This window comes from Pteropus medius, unplaced genomic scaffold, assembly GCF_902729225.1.
Source record: "Pteropus medius unplaced genomic scaffold, Ma_sr-lr_union100, whole genome shotgun sequence".
Classification (NCBI taxonomy): domain Eukaryota; kingdom Metazoa; phylum Chordata; class Mammalia; order Chiroptera; family Pteropodidae; genus Pteropus; species Pteropus medius.
In genome coordinates, this window is record NW_024349799.1 from 5,747,860 (window position 1) to 5,767,797 (window position 19,938).

General features: G+C 32.3%; 1 protein-coding gene across 3 annotated transcripts in view; it reads left to right on the forward strand.

Moving 5' to 3' along the window:
• The window catches only part of MED13 (mediator complex subunit 13), a 98,097-nt gene that overhangs the window by 43,953 nt on the left and 34,206 nt on the right, over nucleotides 1-19,938 (forward strand). For all 3 annotated transcript variants that reach the window (XM_039885825.1, XM_039885824.1, XM_039885826.1), the window contains 7 exons: nucleotides 3,265-3,478; nucleotides 4,463-4,544; nucleotides 6,937-7,058; nucleotides 8,783-8,873; nucleotides 9,008-9,222; nucleotides 9,827-10,023; nucleotides 10,770-11,686. In XM_039885825.1, the coding sequence (XP_039741759.1) occupies nucleotides 3,265-3,478; nucleotides 4,463-4,544; nucleotides 6,937-7,058; nucleotides 8,783-8,873; nucleotides 9,008-9,222; nucleotides 9,827-10,023; nucleotides 10,770-11,686 (1,838 nt within the window). The remainder of the gene's footprint in view (nucleotides 1-3,264; nucleotides 3,479-4,462; nucleotides 4,545-6,936; nucleotides 7,059-8,782; nucleotides 8,874-9,007; nucleotides 9,223-9,826; nucleotides 10,024-10,769; nucleotides 11,687-19,938) is intronic.

Sequence of the window (19,938 nt, forward strand, 5' to 3'; positions counted from 1 at the left end):
GCTATATTTTTGACAGCTAGCTTGACTCAGTTTAAGGATCGATTCTGAATATTAGAGATGGTACTGGAAAAGGTGCCATTGAAAAATAAAGGACTTTGATTTATTAAATTTATTTGTTCTTTAACATTTCCTTCTATAGCTTATCTCCAATAATCGTCAGTTGTAAAATATTGTCATTCTTTGGGAGAATTTTTCTTGAATAAAGGCATAAAAGCATATGCTGCTATAAGCCATGTTAAATTCTCTACAAATAGATTTTAGGATAGTATGTTACTGTTGTCATAGTAAAAGGAAGGAGATACGATTAACAAATAATATAAAAGTAATTTTAATTTGCTTTGGGCTTTGCAGAGCTTCCTGTTTATGGCTGTACCTAATCCTTTTCCAGTTTGTCTGTATTTAGCTTTATATCTGATTGAAACTATCTCTGTAGTTTTACTATTTGGCTATATATGAAAATTCCTTTTAGAAAAGGAAAGGTGTTTTTGTTTACAAAAGTATATGTATTCTATATAATTGGATAGTGACGACGATAACTTGATTTTTTTTAATCTGGCATCTCTTAAAAATCACAATTTTTATTTATTTTCATCAGCTTTAAATATAGAAGGATGTGTAATGTGAATAATTTATATTTTTAAATTTATTGTGATTTGATACTCTTGGTATTTAAATTTTTTGCATATCCCAATGTCTGTGAGAACCATTCAATAAAATAAGAAAAAGTTGTCTTTAGGTATTGCATTTGGTTTACTCATTTTTATTCTTAATAGAGCCCTGTGCAGTAAGATTAGTCCTTTTAATGATACTACACACTAGTTTAATAACTACCTATGTAAACAGTGTGGTGATTTTTAATGCTTCTGCCTGAGGACAAATTTATATAAAAAACTGTTTTATTCACCTCTATACAGAGTAGTAGTATCTTTCAGGTTGTTGGGGGTGGGGAGGAGGAATGGGTTCTTATACTTTTTCCCTATGAATAGTTATTTGAATATGCATCCTTAAAATTTTTCCAGCCCTAACTCTGCCACTATATGACCTTAGCAAACTATTTCTTTCTACATAATTTCCACATCAAAGTCAAAGAGCATACCCTCCATTTCCTATCATACAAGGTTATTCTAAGTGTTAAATAAGAAAATCCATGTCAAAGTTGATAGAAATATTATTTTCAAAAGATTATGTTAGTATCTGATAGACAATTCAGCAAACAATTTTTTTAGGGTCTAATATGGTGAAGTACAAAGCTACTCTTTATAAGTAGGTATTTATAGAATAGAACTATTTTAATAATTGTAAAACATATCCCCATTGACAGTTGTGTTAGCACTATATTGCCATAGAAAAGAGTTTTTGTAGATTTGGGATTTTCAGAGGGGATTAATCTGGGGCATATTTGGAATAACAGTGACATATTTGATATCCGATAGCACATTTAGAAAATATGTGTTCTTTTGATGGCCTCAGTTTCAGCCTTAGTTTATTGGGTACAGAGGGTTTTTAGTGCTGGGCATTGGTGAATAGAAAAATGTACTACGATATAATCCCTTATAAAGAATTTATAAAATAGAAAGTACCTACATTCCTTTCAAATCATACCTCATTTTTTGTCAGTAACCAGGACAGATAAGCAGTGGCAGCAGCATCACTTTTTAACAAAGATTGTTTATTTCAAAAGATAATTATGTCTTAAGACTATTAATGTAAACAACATCTCAGTCCTGTGTGGCTTCTAGATTTCATATATTTAGCAAATATTTATTGAGCACTTTTTATATGCTAGGCACTGTTCTAGATGTTTGGGATAATTCAGATAACAAAGACAAGATTTCTGGCATTTAGGTGCTTATATTCTAGTGGGAGTTACTATAAACATAAGTGAATTACATAGTATGTTAAAACATAAGTGCTATGGAGGGAAAAATAGAGCAGGATAAGGGGGATCAGTGTTGAGGCAGTTGAGCATATTGCATTTTTAAATAAGGTCTCATAGCTAAGATGACAAAAACTTGAAGGAAGTGAGGGAGTTGGCCAGGCAAATATTTGGAGGAAAAGTGTTTGAAACAAAAGGAACAGCCAGGAGTGTGTCTGGCCTTTTAGAGGATCATCAAGGAAGCCCTTGGAAGCAGAATGAGAGAGAGGGAGGAATAGAATAGTAGAAGGTGAAGTTGGAGAGGAAAAGAGACAAATCATGGTAAGCTTTGGTGGAGGATGTTATAATAAGGACTTTGGTTTGTACTCAGAGTAAAATGGTCATTGCAGGATTTTGAGTATGATTTGACTAGAAGCCTCACTGCTACTGTTCTGGTAGCACGAGAATCTCAGCCTTGCAAGCTGTAGAGAACTTGAATTTGGGAGTCTAAGTGTCCTATACAAACCAAAAACGAAACATTCTATATTCAGAAGCACCGTAGTCATCAGAGACATAAAAATCCTGATGCTTTCCAAGCTTCTATGGCGCAGTTCAGCTTGTTGTGGCTTCCCCCTCTTAGTCTGAGACTTTTAGCTTTCTCTGTTGTCAGTTTCCACTACTTCATCTTTCCAACTTTGCTGTCGTCACCTTTCGTTTTATCATCCTTTGTCGTTTTATTGGTTATTTTAGGAGCGAACAGAGAAACATGTTTATTAGTCTCTGTGTGGAACCAGAGACTTTTCCATTGTGATTAGAAAAAACCTCTAAAGTACTAGCACTGAAACTTCTCTTGCCATTATAAAACATCTTACCAGAATTAGCAATAGTAATAATGTTATTTTCATGAGACAAATCAGGCCTTTAAAATTTTTTAACTTGAAGTATATTCACTCATGGCAATAGGAAAAGAATAGTCACTTTCATTATATCAATGTATAAGTTGTATAAAAGTAAAAAAGTTGTATATTGTCCCACTATAAAGCTCACATTTTGAGAGTTCCTGTTCTGGAACAATTTAGGTTTAAGAATCCCTTTAAGCGAATGGATTTTGACAAGTTTGTGCGCTTGAGGACTTTGGAACTGAATGGATTACCAAAAGACAACATATTTTAGTGAAAAAGAACATAAGGATATGAGACCCGGGTTTTAACTCCATTTATTATTAAATTTGAGGCGTAAGAAGATCACATAACCTTTCCATGCCTCAATATCTTCCTTTGTAAAATGAAGGATTGCAGATTAGATCTCTAAATAATTCTAAGAACTTTAAGATACTGAAGTTGTTTTGGAAATTTTTTATGCTTTTACAGAGAATAAATATAATTAATTTTCTGATTTTTTTAATGCAGGTTAATGGTGCAATGTAAGAAACCTTTAAAAGTTTCTGATGAATTAGTGCAGCAATATCAAATTAAGAATCAGTATCTTTCAGCAGTAGCATCTGATGCAGAACAAGAACCTAAAATTGATCCATATGCGTTTGTTGAAGGAGATGAGGAATTTCTTTTCCCTGATAAGAAAGATAGACAAAATAATGAGAGAGAAGCTGGGAAAAAACAAAAGGTAAGAGAAATCAAACTACACCAAAGGGTCTCTAATGATTTGTACTACTGCATATAGTACCACACTTCTCATTTATTTTCTTTTAAAATAGAATAGAGTCATCATTTTAACTTAGAAAAATACTTTTTTGAACATAAGTAAATCATGTACACAGTACAGAATTTAAGAGCTTCTATGGACTTTATAGCTGGTCTCTGATAATGAAAAGATCTTTATCGTAACTGTAAAAGTTTTGGATTTGGAGAAAGTTCATTAACTTCTCATATTGAAATCAGGACATTTAGGTGGATGAACTATTTTGAAACTGAGTTAAAATATACTGTTCTGTGAATTAATGGTTTTCAAAAATACAGTAAAATACATATCGCTGAGTTTATAAAATAATGTTTTTGAATACGTGAGCCAGGAACTTACAGTGCCCCTAAAAGTAAATGTTATATTAATAAAGTATGGAACATAAAAATATTTATTTGATTAAAAAGTTAAATATCAAATATTTGAGGATGTATTAAGTATAAGATAACTGCTATATATGTCTTTTGCTTTAAATATAAAATTTGGAAGTTGAAAGCTGTAAAATTATGAAAAGGACCCAATAATATGTTTAATACAAAGAATTTATTTCATGAAGTTTTATTTAGCTTTATTATGTACTAGCTACTTAAAATTTTGTCCTTTTGTAAATATGAAAACAGTGGCTTGGAAGGCTATAGATATTATAGGAAGAACATAGACTATGGAATTTGACAGATTTAGGTCGAAATCCCAGTTCCCACTACTTATCAGCCATGTTTCCTGGATTATGTTTAGAACTATTTTTTGTAAGATGAGCATACTAATTTATCATATAAGTTAGTTGTTAGAATTAGTGATAATATCTATAGACTACCTAGTAGAATGCTTGAAACATAGCTACTCAGTTGTTTGTGGAGTTTGTTATTAGTAAATTACATATTTCAGCCTAATATGTAATATTGTTTGCAGGTAGAAGATGGGTCATCTAGTGTAACAGTGTTATCTCATGAAGAAGATGCTATGTCATTATTTAGTCCTTCTATCAAGCAAGGTAAAACTTTAATTTCCTAATCAAAATATTGCATTCCAGGATTGTTACTACAAACTACAGTTGACCCTTAAAGAATGTGGAGGTTAGGGCACTGATACCTTTGCATAGTTGAAAATCTACATATAATTTGACTCCCCCAAACAGCCAGATGCTGACTGGAAGCCTTATTGATAACAAACAATTAACACATATTTTGTATGTTACAAGTATTATGTACTGTATTCTTACAGTAAAGTAAGCTAGAGAAAAGAAAGTGTCATTAAGAAAATCATAAGGAAAACACCTTTAAACTTACATTTAAACTGCATTTAAACTTACATTTTCTATTTACAAGATGAATTGTTTGTCACTACCTACATTAATATTGTGTTATACGATACAAAACACTGCAGTTATACATGTTACTGACACTGGACATCAAAAATGAAAAGATAATGTGAAAAAGAAATTGGTATTTGTTTACAGAGATAATGATTCATGCCTTGATAATAAAGAAGTGGCAGTATGATTGCTTTACGATAGATAGCCTAATATAATCGATATGATTGCTTCATGGTAGTGAGGAAATCTCCAAAACATTTTCTAATATATTTATTGAAAAAAATCCACATGTAAGTGGACCTGTGCAGTTCATACCTGTGTTGTTCAAGAGTCAGCTCTAATCTGATGTTGTTGGACTATAGATGTTTTTTTGCATAATTCATATGTTTCATAAAAAGGGATGGATTTCTATGAAACAGGATTTCTTAAAATGATGGATTCATTGTTTATCTTGTACTGGGAGAAGCAAGTTCAGGTTATAGAAATTCTGTTGAATTGTTAGAACTTCTTTGCTTTTTTACTAATAAAGAATTCTCATCTGTAAAATAAGATTGGATGAGATCATCGCCTAAGGTCCCTCTCAGATCTAAAAACTATCAATTTATAAATTAAACTTTACTGTAATTTTGTTGTTCTTTTCTCTCCCCCAATACCCACCCTTCACAAGTTAGAGGAACTGTTGCCAAGGCCATTATTTTAACGTCTTTATTGAACACATGTATACACTGTTCTCAGCACTGACAATAGTGGTCAAGACTTCACTTTGAAAGTGTCTGACTTGTACTCCTTGTGAATGGAATAGAAAAACATAGTATATTAGTCCTTCTACAAAATCTATTTAACTTTTGATAAAGGCAAAAGAAGTCCTTTGGTATATATTGAACTTAGGGACAAAGTTTTATTTTGCCATTTGGAATAAATAAAGAGGATCAGGCTCTGTGTCACCAGAAATAAAAATAAGTAAAAAGTCCATCTGAATAAGGAAGAGAGATGGCCTTTGACGAAATAAATTTAGTGGTTAATGGTTCTAAGTAGATTGCTAAATTAACAATTTGGGTTCTTTGGCTTATTCATCTACCCTAGATATAAGAAATGTATAATTGCCTTCTTGTGCCTGTGATGTCGCTTTCTCAAAATGTAAACCATCTGCCACATTCTGGAGCATCTTTTGAGGTGGAGCTTGGAAATCTTGATTTATATTAAGTACCCTATATGATTTGTACACACTCTAAAATTTCAGAACTATTGTTCTGGTGAGTGTTTAGAACTGATATTCAGAGACACTATGAAAATGACTTTTATCTTTCTGAAAGTGATGGCTATTTCAAGTCATTTGACATCCTGAGGATGCTTTAAAAGGTTATACACCAAACTGCAAATTGTTTTTTTTTTCTTGTGTGAGAATATAAGAGGAGTTGAACTACCATTTGTATTTGTATTTTTTCTTAAGTAATCATATATTTTTTCCCCTAAAACCAGTAAAAAAGTTAATAGAATTCTAGAACTCAAATGAAGCTTAACTAAGAGGTAATATTTATTGAATACTTTAAGTGCCTGGCACTGGGCAAACTGCTTTACCTACATTCTATCACATTTAATTCCTGCCATTACTGGGGCACAGAGTGGTTAAGTAACTATCCCAGAGTCATACTGTTTGTGTTAGAGTTGGGATTTACATTAACAGTCTGACTCGAGCTGGAGCACTTAATCATCATTATACTGTGCTTCCTTTACATTTCAGGAAGATAGAAAAATAATGTGTGTCTGTGTGTGTGTTTTAAGTCTGTTATCCTAATAGTATTGTTTATATTTTTATTTGAGATATTATACATGTATTTAGCTATGTTATGGATTACATAGCCTTTGAAGAGCTTCCTGGAGAAGGTACTACCATTTATTTACAACTTTATTTCACTGAAAAAAAATTTTAGATTTTAAACAAATCACAATTTCTTATTATATTTTACCCTTATAAATTTAAAATTATATAATTAGCTTAAATAAATAGATTTGTACTTATTTGATCAGTAGTAGAATTTTTGGATTTTGTTTCTCCGATTTATATATGTAGATGCTCCACGTCCTACTGGTCATGCTCGTCCTCCATCAACCAGTTTGATTTATGACTCAGACCTGGCTGTCTCTTATACTGACCTCGATAATCTCTTCAATTCTGATGAAGATGAACTAACAGTGAGTATCTTGTTAATGATTAAGGTTATAATTTGTTTTCCTTGATTTTATGTGTTTTCTTTTTTTTAGAAGTGATGTGTGACTTGAATACTATGTTTCAGTTAGCCCTGAACAAAAGGAAATATTTTAGAATAAAATTTCATTAATTGATTTCTTTTTTTAAACCTCATGTTTAAGCAGTGTTGACAGGTTTCTGTCATCTACAAACTTGGAGTTTCTTTTTATTTTATATGTTTGAAGGACATGTATGATTAAACAATTTGAGCTCTGCCCTATATTCTTTTTCTGCAGCCCTTAAGAAGTAGACTTATTTTCCTTGTCTTTGATCTTCTAGTTTGTGAAATGACCCTGGAGTTGACATTTTTAGAGAATAAGTAATTAACATTAAAATTATATGCCTCGTCAATTTATTAAGGAATACCACTTCTTTTGAATTTGTTTGGCAACACAGTCATTATTATAAGACAACTACATACTATAATAATGAAAGAGGAAGAAAAAGTAACATTTAATCTTTAACGCCCATTTGCAGAGAAAGGTGAAGATAAAAGGAATTAAAGCTTAAAATGAGATTTCCTAGAATGTCAAGTCTGGCAAATTAATGAATTGGGTGCTGCATTATCATAAAAGGGAGTTCTTTTTCATCTGCATAAAGGTAGCTTGCAAACTTCTATAGTACATTTGGTTTTGTCCTATATAATATATACTTTTAATCTTATTATATACACACACCACCCTTATGTGTATATGTATATATTTTTTTATGTATATATATGTATATATATATATATATACACACACACATACTTATATGTACATTTGGCATCTTCAATTACATGACATCAGGCAGATATAGCTATGCATAAACTTTTACTTTATATCTCATAATATAGTATATTTTAGGGTACCATTTACTGGGTAAATACATCCCTAATACATTGGTACTTTTATGCTTTCTTTCTCCTACCATTCATATATTAGCTGTGGCTCTTTTGAGGTAAAAAGGTTGCAATCGGAGCTTAATCTATATATTTATGACAAAGTGGCCAACAGGAGATATGGAACCAAGTTATCGACTCTGAAAACATTGGTGCCAGATTGGAGATGCTTAAACTTGGTTTGTTCAGTGTATTAAGATTTATTTTTAATTAGGGATCTTGTTGCTTTGTCATATGAGATCTTTCTGAAGTTCGTGCTTAGTTTTTACCTGTTGTAGCATTTTTGCATGAGTAAAGAGATTATTAAACAAGGTGTAAAGTGTAAAAAAGAATTGAGGATGGTGATTGATTATTTAGGAAACTTTAATGTCTTTTACTGAAGGGGACAAATGCTTTATGAGTATTTTTTACTAGGAAGCAATTCTGATATTAATTATGAACCTTCTTATTGCAGGTTTTCTAATGTATTTTAATAGGTTTCAGGTGGAAGTTATTCTTGCTTCTAAGTGTTTTGAAAGTATTGGTCATTTTCTTTGGAGGAAATTTTTCCTCTGTTAATTTGAAAGATTATTAAATAAACAGAGAAACTAATCTGGGTTCATTGATTGCCTAAAATGTGCTTTATGTCTTTGAATTGCATCTAGTATGTATTTGGCTCTAGCACAAATTTAAAATATTACTTTTGATGTTACTTTTAAGTCACATCTGAATGATTACTATCTTGAGATCACATTGGATATAAAACTTAAGATAAATATGTAGGTTGTTTGTTTTTTTTTTTAATAGCCTGGATCTAAAAAATTGGCAAATGGATCAGATGATAAATCCAACTGCAAGGAATCAAAGACAGGAAATCTGGACCCGTTATCTTGCATAAGTAAGCTTCTCAAATCTGTGCTCCAGATAAATCTGCAGAATTTTTTAATCTCAGCAAAATTCCCTACCCCTTTGTTTTAAACACAATTTAACTTCTTTTTAGTCTTATGTTAAAATGTGTTTTATTAAATATAGGCACTGCAGATCTTCATAAAATGTATCCTACGCCACCATCATTGGAACAACACATTATGGGATTTTCCCCAATGAATATGAATAATAAAGAATATGGTAGTATGGATACAACACCTGGAGGAACTGTTCTAGAAGGAAATAGTTCTAGTATGGGAGCACAGTTCAAAATTGAGGTTGATGAAGGATTCTGTAGCCCAAAACCTTCTGAAATTAAAGTAAGTATTTTAGTTTTCTAGAAAAATAATTTGCTTCCTATATTTTCATATAGAATTAGTTTGTTGCTGTTTTAGAAATTATTTTATATTGCTATTTGCAACAACATGGATGGATCTTGAGAGTATTATGCTAAGTGAAATAGGTCAGATGGAAAAGGACTAAAACCATATGATTACATTCATGTGGAATATAAAACAAAACAAACTCATAGATACAACAGAATGGTGGTTACCAGAGCAGAAAGGATGTGGGGGGAGGGAAAATTGGGTAAAGGGAGTCAAATATGTGGTAAAAGAAGGTAACTTTGGGTAGCGAACACACAGTAGAATATACAAATGTTGAATTATAATGTACACCTAAAATGTATATATTATTAATCGATGTTACTTTACTAAATTTTATTTAAAAGATTATTTGATTCTAGTTTTATAGTTAACAGATTTGAAGACTGAATTGTGATAAGAATGCATTCGAGAAAAGAATAGAATTATATTTACATTTTATTTTGTTTAAAGAAAGTAAAAAATGATTCTAATCAGTTTGCTTTTTTTCTCCTGAAGGTAAGGTTCAGTCTGAATGTCACGGTCTTTATTTATATTGTAGGATTTTTCTTATGTCTATAAGCCTGAAAATTGTCAAGTTCTAGTGGGATGTTCTATGTTTGCACCTCTAAAAACTTTACCAAGCCAATGTCTGCCTCCTATCAAATTGCCAGAAGAGTGTGTTTACCGTCAGAGTTGGACCGTTGGAAAATTGGAATTGCTTCCTTCAGGGCCTTCAATGCCATTCATCAAAGATGGGTATGATTTAGATTTATATTATTGATATAGTGTTAGAATGCTTATATAGCTTTAATTTTTTTCATAGAAGTACCTGGCATGCTGATACCTAAAAAAAAAGATATTGGTTTTTGAAAATTCTAAAAATTGTTTTCTGATTAATAGATTTTAATGGTATTAGCTGAGTACAGATAAACTATTGGAAAATTTAAGACTGTTATGCTTTGATTCTTTGTCTTCAGAAGCACCTTTTATTTTGGTCTAAAATTATAAATCATTCCCATTTGTACACTTGCCATATTTCACAGACTTTTCTAATTTAAAATACCTGAAATTGGAGTATCTTATAATTGGTAGCTTAAAATTGTCCCTTTTTACACAGACATCCCTAAAATTAGGATTTCTTTTTCTTTTTTTTAATAATTGGTGGCATCTTAGAATCAATGAAATATGGGTATGTGTAGTATAAGAAATGTATAGATAGTAAATGTGGATGTCTAGGTGTAGGTGTAGATAAGTGTATACAGATTTTTTAAAAATAATTTTGGAACTAGTTGGTTAGTCCTCAGCCCACAACAGTCTCCTAGAGTGGATATATTAACCAGAAATACATTTTAGTTGTACTTGGAATTTTTGGACTAATGTGCTTTCATAATTTTCAGTGTTACTGAAAAACAGTAACATTGTGACATTTTTAGTGGTATTTCACGTTACTAATATGTTCCTTTATGTTTGTGTTTGATTTTCTTATACTCTGGTGACGCCAGTGATGGAAGTACGGTGGATCAAGAATATGGTCCTGCTTATACACCTCAAACTCATACTCCTTTTGGGATGCCTCCAAGTAGCGCACCTCCTAGTAACAGTGGAGCAGGAATTCTTCCTTCTCCGTCTACCCCTAGGTTTCCAACTCCAAGGACTCCAAGGACTCCAAGGACTCCTCGTGGAGCTGGTGGACCTGCCAGTGCTCAAGGTTCAGTCAAATATGAAAATTCAGACTTGTATTCACCAGCTTCCACCCCATCCACATGCAGACCCCTTAATTCAGTTGAACCTGCAACTGTTCCTTCGATCCCTGAAGCACACAGTCTTTATGTAAACCTCATTCTTTCAGAATCAGTTATGAATTTGTTTAAAGACTGTAACTTTGATAGTTGCTGTATCTGTGTCTGCAACATGAATATCAAGGGTGCCGATGTTGGAGTTTACATTCCAGATCCAACGCAGGAAGCACAGTATAGGTGCACCTGTGGCTTCAGTGCTGTCATGAACAGAAAATTTGGAAACAATTCAGGATTATTTCTTGAAGATGAACTAGATATCATAGGACGCAACACAGATTGTGGCAAAGAAGCAGAAAAACGTTTTGAAGCTCTCAGGGCTACTTCTGCTGAGCATGTGAATGGAGGACTAAAGGAATCTGAAAAATTGCCTGATGAGTTGATATTATTACTACAAGATCAGTGCACTAATTTATTTTCACCCTTTGGAGCAACAGACCAAGATCCTTTCCCCAAAATTGGTGTAATTAGCAATTGGGTACGTGTTGAAGAGCGGGACTATTGTAACGACTGCTACCTGGCATTAGAACATGGGCGTCAGTTCATGGATAACATGTCAGGAGGAAAAGTTGATGAAGCACTTGTGAAAAGTTCATGCTTACACCCCTGGTCCAAAAGAAATGGTAAGTATGTAAACGGAATAATTTTTCTCTTTGTTTTCCTTTAGTTATATGACTTTGCTTTTCTTAATTAGGAAATACCGTTGAAAAAAATTTTCAATGTAGAAACACTTAGATTTGGACTTAAAACTCCTTTAAGTATGGCATTTTAAAGGGAAAATTTCCTAGCAGTTTAGTTTAATTTCCCCCAAAAAGTATGGTTATTGTAAAATTGTAATTATGTACTTACGTAGAAGTATAAAAGGTACTTTGCACATGTTAATTAGAAAATTTCTAGATATTTGTGTTATTCAACATTCTCTTATTCATTAAATACTTATGAGCAACTAGTGCTAGGCACTGTTGTTTTATAAAGTGGTGTTGAACAAAGCAAACATATTCGTTGCCCTTTTTGAGCCTGTAATTTAGTGGCGAAAATAAACAAAATAAGTAATTTTATAATATTAGATAGTGACAAGTGATTTGAAGAAAAAGCAGATAAAGGAGTGGAAAAAGTCGAGTGTGCTATCTTAGATGTATGGTTAGAGAAGATAGTAGCGAGGGACAGCATTTGAGCAAAGACCTGCATAAAGTGGGGGAATGTGAGCTACGTGGCTTATTGAGGGGAGAGTGTTTCAGGCAATGCAAAGACCTTGAGGGAGTAGTGTGCTTAAGATGTTTGAGGAACAGTAAGGAGGCAGTGTCGCCAGAATGAATTCAGTGATAGGGAGACTGGTAGGAGATGAAGTTTAAGAGATGGCCAAGTACCAAAATCATGTGTAGAGTCTTAGGGACCACTTAAGGCCTTTATAGTTAATTCTAAGAGTGGTGAGAAGCTATAGGACAGTTTTGAGCAGAGATGTAATATGATCCTTTTATTTTTTAAAAAAGATCACTCTAGCTATTGTGTCGAGGGTGGTGAAGATGAGAGTGGAAGCAGATAGATCAGTTAGAACACAATTGCAGTAGTCCAGGTAAAAGATGATGATAGCTTAGACTATATTGGAAGCAATAGAGATGTAAGTAGTAGATTCTAGGCATATTTGGGAAATAGAACCTACAGGATTTGTTGGTACATGTAAGAATAGATGAGGCATCAAGAATAGCTTAAGCAACTGGATGAAGGATGATGCTAATTACAGAGGAGGGAAACATGGAGGGGGTGGTCAAATACACTTTTAGAGATGTGAGTTTTCATTTTAGAGGAGTGGTTGGGGCTGGAGATTAAAATTTTTTGTGTGTGACTTATCAGTATTAAAAGCTACAGAGCTGGATGAAATAACCTAGAGAGTGACTGTAGATAGTGAAATCCGAGGATAGAACTGACATTTAGAGGAGAAGAAGAAGAGGATCCAGGATAGGAAACTAAGGAGGTAGGAGGAAAACCAAGAGTATGGTGTCCTGGAAGCCAAGTATAAGAAAAGTTTGAGGAAGAAAAAAACGATCACCAATGTCAAATATTTGTGTAGAGTTATAAAAATGTAATGGGGTAATCCATATCAAGTGCTTAACACAATGCTTGACACATACTAAGTACTGAATTAATATAAGCTGCCATTATTATTATTATTGTTGTTATTATTAAAATCATCAGTTAGATATATTTCTTTCTTTCAGACACAATCAACCTACACTTTTTAAAAGATATCTCAGTATACCACAGATTAACTTTTCTAACTTTTGGTTATTATACAGAGTTAGCCTCCTTCAAAATGTTTTCGATGAGTCGATGTTCTTAGGTGGTATATGCCATATAAAAACTTTTATTTGGTCTTTGTGCCATTTGCTAATTCAGTCATTTTTGACATGTGTAAAACTGTGCTTGGTATTATGGGAGATATGAAGGTATCCTACCTTTAAATTACTTACAGACTACTTGAGAACTAAAATTATAATGTATGTTGAAAGAAGAAAAAATAACTCATTGATAGGAGAATGGATAAAAACAGATAGAATGTTATGTAAGCTCTGAAAATGCATAAAACTGTATATAGGAAATAGATGAATCTTAGTAATAGTATTGAGGCCAGGGAGAGGGAACAAGTCCCAGAAGATTATATATAGTAACATACTTTTTTATAAAGCTCTAAAACAAGCAAAACAAAGTATTTTTTAGATGCACATAAAATTCAAGATAATGATTAATACTTAATAGCTGAAGGATAGGATAGGGAGAAGCACTTAATAAAATTGCTTTGGTAATGTTCTAGTTCTTGGGCAGTGAGATCATACTTATTCCTTATGTTATTATCAAAGCAATTTGTGAAATAAGGGCAGTGCATGGACCAATGGTTAATATATTGTTTGTGACATAGTTTGATGAGTCATCAAGCTCATTATATTAAATTTTTTAAAAAAGGCATAAATAAATGTCATAGATGTTCAGAAAAAGGGCAGAATTATTTACAGCCATAGATAGTAATTAAAAACATAGGCTGTGGAGCCAGACTGCCTGGATTTGAAACATGGTTCTGTCACTATATCCTGACTATGACCTTGGGCAAATTATTTAACCACTCTTGTCTCATTTTCTTAAAATAGAGTCTGTAATAGTATTTACCTTATATAGTGTTGAGAGGATCAAATGAGCTAATACATATAAAACAGAGCAGTGCCTGGGACAAAGTAAGAACTCAAATATTAATAGTAGTTATAGCAGTAGCATGAGTGGTACTATTTTTATTATTTCTTGTTTTTAAGAACTAACTCATCTTGACAGTTCTCATAAGAAAAAAAAAATTTTACATGTGGTGATGGCTGGTTTATCGTGATCATTTTGCAATATATACAAATGTCAAGTCATTATGTTGTATACCTGTAAACTAATATATATCAGTTATACCTCAAAAAATTTTTAAGGTACCAACTTATGTAAATTATACCTCAGGAAAAATAAAAGAACCACCCTATTTGCAAAATAATAGAAAATATTGAGCCTTACCTTATCATTTTTTGTGCAACAGTAAACATTGATATAAACAGAAAACTGCAGCCATAAAGATGAATTTCATCCTAAGAACTGTATTAGAAATAATTCAAAACAAACAGAGAAAGAAATGCTTTTACATTTCAATTAAAGTGTTTTAATATAAAAAATAATGCTCCAAAACGTAAGTATACAATATTGGAATACTTCCATTAAATTATAGCAGTATCATGAAATAGTAGCAAGTTACCATGTTTTAGGACCTTTGTCCTAATTGTTTTCTCTGCCTGGGACGCTCTTCCCCCCGGTAGATACATGGGTAGCTCCTTTTTCTCCTTTAAATCTTGTTAGATGTCATCTTCTCAGTATAAAATTGCAAATCTCTCTTCGTGTTCATCTTTTGTTCATCTGCTGCTTTTGCCTTTTTTCATAGTATTTGCTTATTACCGTCTAAATACTGTATACTTTATTGATTGTCAGTTATTATTTCTCACTTCATTATGCTCACGGCATGCATGTTCTGTTTAAGGGCAAGGGTTTTTTCTCTTTTGGTGATTCCTCAAGTACTTAGAACAGTGCCTGGCATATAGTAGATGCCCAGTGTGTTGAAATATTTGTCTGAAGTAATTAAAAGTATACAAGCCATAATTTGTATATTTTAATGGTAATGTTTATTTTTTTACGATAGAAAAGGCTTTGTTCTAATTATAAAAAATATATACTTGCTGAGAATACAGTTAAGAATCTAGACAGAGAAAAGTAGAAGAAAAAATTGCCTGTATTTTCTGCTCATTACGCCACTCCATGATCATGCTTTTTTTAAACAGCTTTATTGACATATCATACAATTCACCCATTTAAAATGTATAATTGAATGGTTTTTAGTATTCACGGAGTAGTGTAGCCATCACCACAATCAATTTTAGATCTTCACCACCACATCTTCATCACCCCAAAAGGAAACCCCATACCTTTTAGCAGTCACGCTCTATTTTCCTCCAACCTCTCCCTCCTAGGGCTTTTTATTGCCAGATAATATTCCATCGTATGGGTATTTCACATTTTATTCACTCATTCATTAGTTGGTAGACATTTGGGTTATTTCCACACTTTGGCTATTTTATAAATAATGGTGCTGTGGACATCTGTGTATCACTGTTTATGTAAACATATGTTTTCATTATTCTGGGGGTATACTTGCTGGGTCATACAAGTTTATCTTTTGAGGAACTGCCAGACTGTTTTCCAAAGCAGTGGCACCGTTTTACATTTCCATCAGCAATGTGTAAGCGTTCCACTTTCTCACATCCTCATTAATGCTTGTCATTATGTGTCTTTTTGATTATAGTCATCCTAGTGGGTATAGAGTGTTATCTCATTGTTGTTTTGATTAGCATTTCCCTAATGACTGATGATGTTGAGCTTCTTTTCAAGTGCTTATTGTCCATTTATATATCTTTGGAGAAATGTCTTTTCACATCCTTTGCCCATTTTTTTAGTTTTTTTGACTTTTTATTACTGAGTTACAAGAGGTTTTTTTTTAATATGTTCTGGACAAGTCCCTTATTATAGGATTTGCAAATATTTTCTATTTTCTGGGTTGTCTTTTCACTTTCTTGATGGTATCCTTTGAAGTAGAAAAGTTTTTAATTTTGATGAACTTTGGTATATTTATTCTTTTGTTGTTTATGCTCTTGGTGTCTAAAAAGGCTTTACTTAATCCTAAGTCATAAAAATTTACTTCTATTTTTTTTTTTCTAGGAGTTTTATAGTTTTAGCACTTATATTTAGTTAGGTCTGTAATCCATTCTGAATTAACTTTTGTATATAATGTAAGGAAGGGGTCTACTTTAGTTCTTTTACATGTAGATACCCAATTGTCCTAGAACCATTTGTTGAAAAGATTATCTTTTCCCATTAAATTATCTTGGCACCTTTGTCAAAAATGAGTTGACCATAAATGTGAGGTTTTATTTCTGGACATTGAATTCTGTCTTATTGGTCTATATGTCTAGCCTTCAAGATCACTCTTAAAAATCATTATATATCCTTTACATTGTGTCAGCTTAAATAGAGACCTGGCACTTGTAAAAATATGCAGTATATTCTTGTTCATGTTAATCTCCCCCACAAGATTATAAGATCCCCGAAGACATGAATAAGAATTTACACAACATTTCCAGCAGCTAGCATAATTCCTGTCCCATTGTATGTTTCCAGTATATACATATTTTAAAAGAATGAAAGAGTACGACAATCTCTCTGAATTAAAATCAAAATATAAATTCTTGAGCTTCACCCAGATCAGAATTTCTCAGTGTAAGCTCTGCATATATGTTTTTAAAAGTTCCCCATATGATGATGATAAATACACTTAGCAAGTGACAACTTTTTCTAGACCTTGTTTCATATGAATATTCACATATCAGTACATTATAGTTCTGTTTGTGTAAAATACCTTCTATAGATAGTTATATAGTCTTTTTTATTTACCAGTGTTTTAGTCATTAGTCCATGTAAGATAGCTCTGTTATCACTTTTAATTCTATTATATATACAATAGTTTATTTAAGCATAATAGTTTTAGTAAGTGGTACATCTGAAATTAAATTACTTTTAATTCTGTACCATATTTAGATATAGGAAATTGAAGCTAGAAATAATAAGTTAGGTAATAATAATGAATTAAAGTTGAATGATTTAATGTAACAGTACTCAAACAGTTTTAATGGTACAACAGAACCACACTGAGTGATGGGGAGATTAATTATATCAGTAACATTTAGTGATTTTTAAAAAGCCATTTAACATTTAAGAGTAGCACCTTCCATATCCATTCTGATAGTTGGTCAGAAATGCAGGTCAGAGGAATTTGATAATCTGTAAATCTAGGTTTTAAAAATATCTATGGATAGTATGCTTCTGAGCAGCATGAGCAAGTTAACCAGTTACTGTACAAGTTCTGTATTTCAGTTGTTACAGTCTACTGTTTTCTCTAATTAAGCTTCAATCACTGTAACTAGTCTTATCTTTCTGATCATTTTTCCATAGTAGTGATAGTTAAGGTACATAATTTATATAACTCATTTCAATGTGAGGCAGAGTTCTTGGTAAAATACCTGTAAGCACCAAAAAAATAAATATAAGCACTGAAAAAAAAGAAATTTGTATAAATTGGTGGTTGAGCTAATGGATTTTGTGTGTGTCTATGTGTGTAGATGAGTTACAACAACTTTCATTATGTCTCTTCTTGGTTTTAAGTACCTAGAAGAACCATTTCTACAGTCATTTTAAGTAGAACTTAATACAGTTATCAGCACAAGCAGATGCTTAACCTTTTTTTATTGAGGTAACATTGGTTTATCACATTATATAGAAGTTTCAGGTGTGCAACATTCTAATTCAACATATGTATATACTATATCATGCTCACTACCAAAAGTCTAGTTTTCTTCCACCACCATACAATTGACCCCATTTATCAATTTCTCCTTACTCCTTTCCTCTTCACTTTACCCGCCTTCCCTCTGGTAAACACCAGTCTGTTGTCTGCCTCTATAAGTTGTTTTTGTTTTGTTTTGTTTATTTCTGTTGTTTGTCTATTTCTTTTAAAAAATACTCCACATGAGTGAAGTTACACAGTATTTGTCTTTTTCCATCTAACTTAATTTCACTTAGCATAATACCCTCAAGGTTCATGCGTCGTCGCAAATGGCAGGAGTTCACCTTTTTTTATGGCTTATTAGTATTCCGTGTGTGTGTGTGTGTGTGTGTGTGTGTGTGTGTGTTTGTGTGTGTGTGTGTGTGTGTGTGTGTGTGTGTGTGTACATACTATCTTTATCCATTCATCTGTTGATGGACACTTAGGTTATCTTGGCTATTTTAAAAAATGTTGCAGTGAATATGTATATCTTTTCAAATTAGTGTTTTCATATTTTTTCAGATAAATACCTAAAAAAGTAGAATAGCTAGATTATATAGTAGTTCTGTTCTTAATCTTTTGAGGAGTCTCCATACTGTTTTCCATAGCGGCTGTACCAATTTACATTCCCACCAACAATGCACAAAGGTTCCCTTTTCTCCACCACCTCCCCTACACTTGTTGCTTATCTTTTTGATGGTAGCCATTCTTATAGGTGTGAGGTGATATTGTGGCTTTGATTTGCTATTTCTTAATAATTAGTAATATCGAATATCTTTCATATGCTTGTTGTTCATCTGTATGTCTTCTTTACAAAAATGTCTATTCAGATGCTCTGCCCATTTTTTAATCAGGTGGTTTATTTTGTTGTCGAGATGTATAAGTTCTTTATGAATCTTAGATGTTAACCTCATATCAGATGTATGATTTGCAAATATTTTTTCCCATTTGATACATTGCTTTTTGTTTTTTTTTTAATTTTTTTGCTGTGCAAAAAATTTTTCATTTGACGCAGCCCCATTTGTTTATTTTTGCTATTGTTTCTGTTGCCATTGGAGTCAGATTCACAAAACATTGCTAAGATCGATGTCAAGGAGCTTACCGCTTATATTTTCTTCTGCGTATTTTCATGGTTTCAGGTCTTACTTTGAAGTCTTTAATGCATTTCGAGTTAATTTCTGTGTATAGTGTAAGATAGTGGTCTAGTTTCATTTTTTGTATGTGGCTGTCCAGTTTTCTCAGCACCATTTATTGAGGAGACTTACCTTTATTATGTGTTCTTGGCACCTTTGTCGTAAATTAGTTGTCCATATGTGTATTAGTTTATTTCTGGGCTCTAGACTCTCTTTCGTTGATCTATGTGTTTGTCTTCCTGTCACTACCATATTGTTCTGGTTACCACAGTTTTGTAGTATAATTTGAAATCAGAGAGTGTGATACACTTGGCTCTGTTCTTTTATCTAAGGATTGCTTTGGCTATTTGGGGTCTTTTATAATGCCATACAAATTTTAAAGTTTTTTTGTTCTTTTTCTGTGAAAAATGCTTTTGGGATTTTGATAAGGATTGCTTTGAATCTGTAGATTACTTTAGGTAGTATGGACTTTTTAACAATGTTAATTCTTACAACCCATGAGCATAGAATATCTTTCCATTTCAATTTCTTGCAACAGTGTCTTACAATTTTAAGTACCTTCTTGGTTAAATTTATTCTTAGGTATTTTATTGTTTTTTGTTGTGATTGTAAGGGGGATTGTTTTCTTAATTTCTTTTCTTGATTTTTTGTTGTTAGTGCATAGACACACAAGAGATTTTTAGATGTTTTTATACCTTGCAACTTTACTGTATTTATTATTTCTAATAGTTTTTTGGTAGAGTCTAGGGTTTTCTATATATAAAATCATGTCAAGCAGGTGTTTAATCTTCCCTAG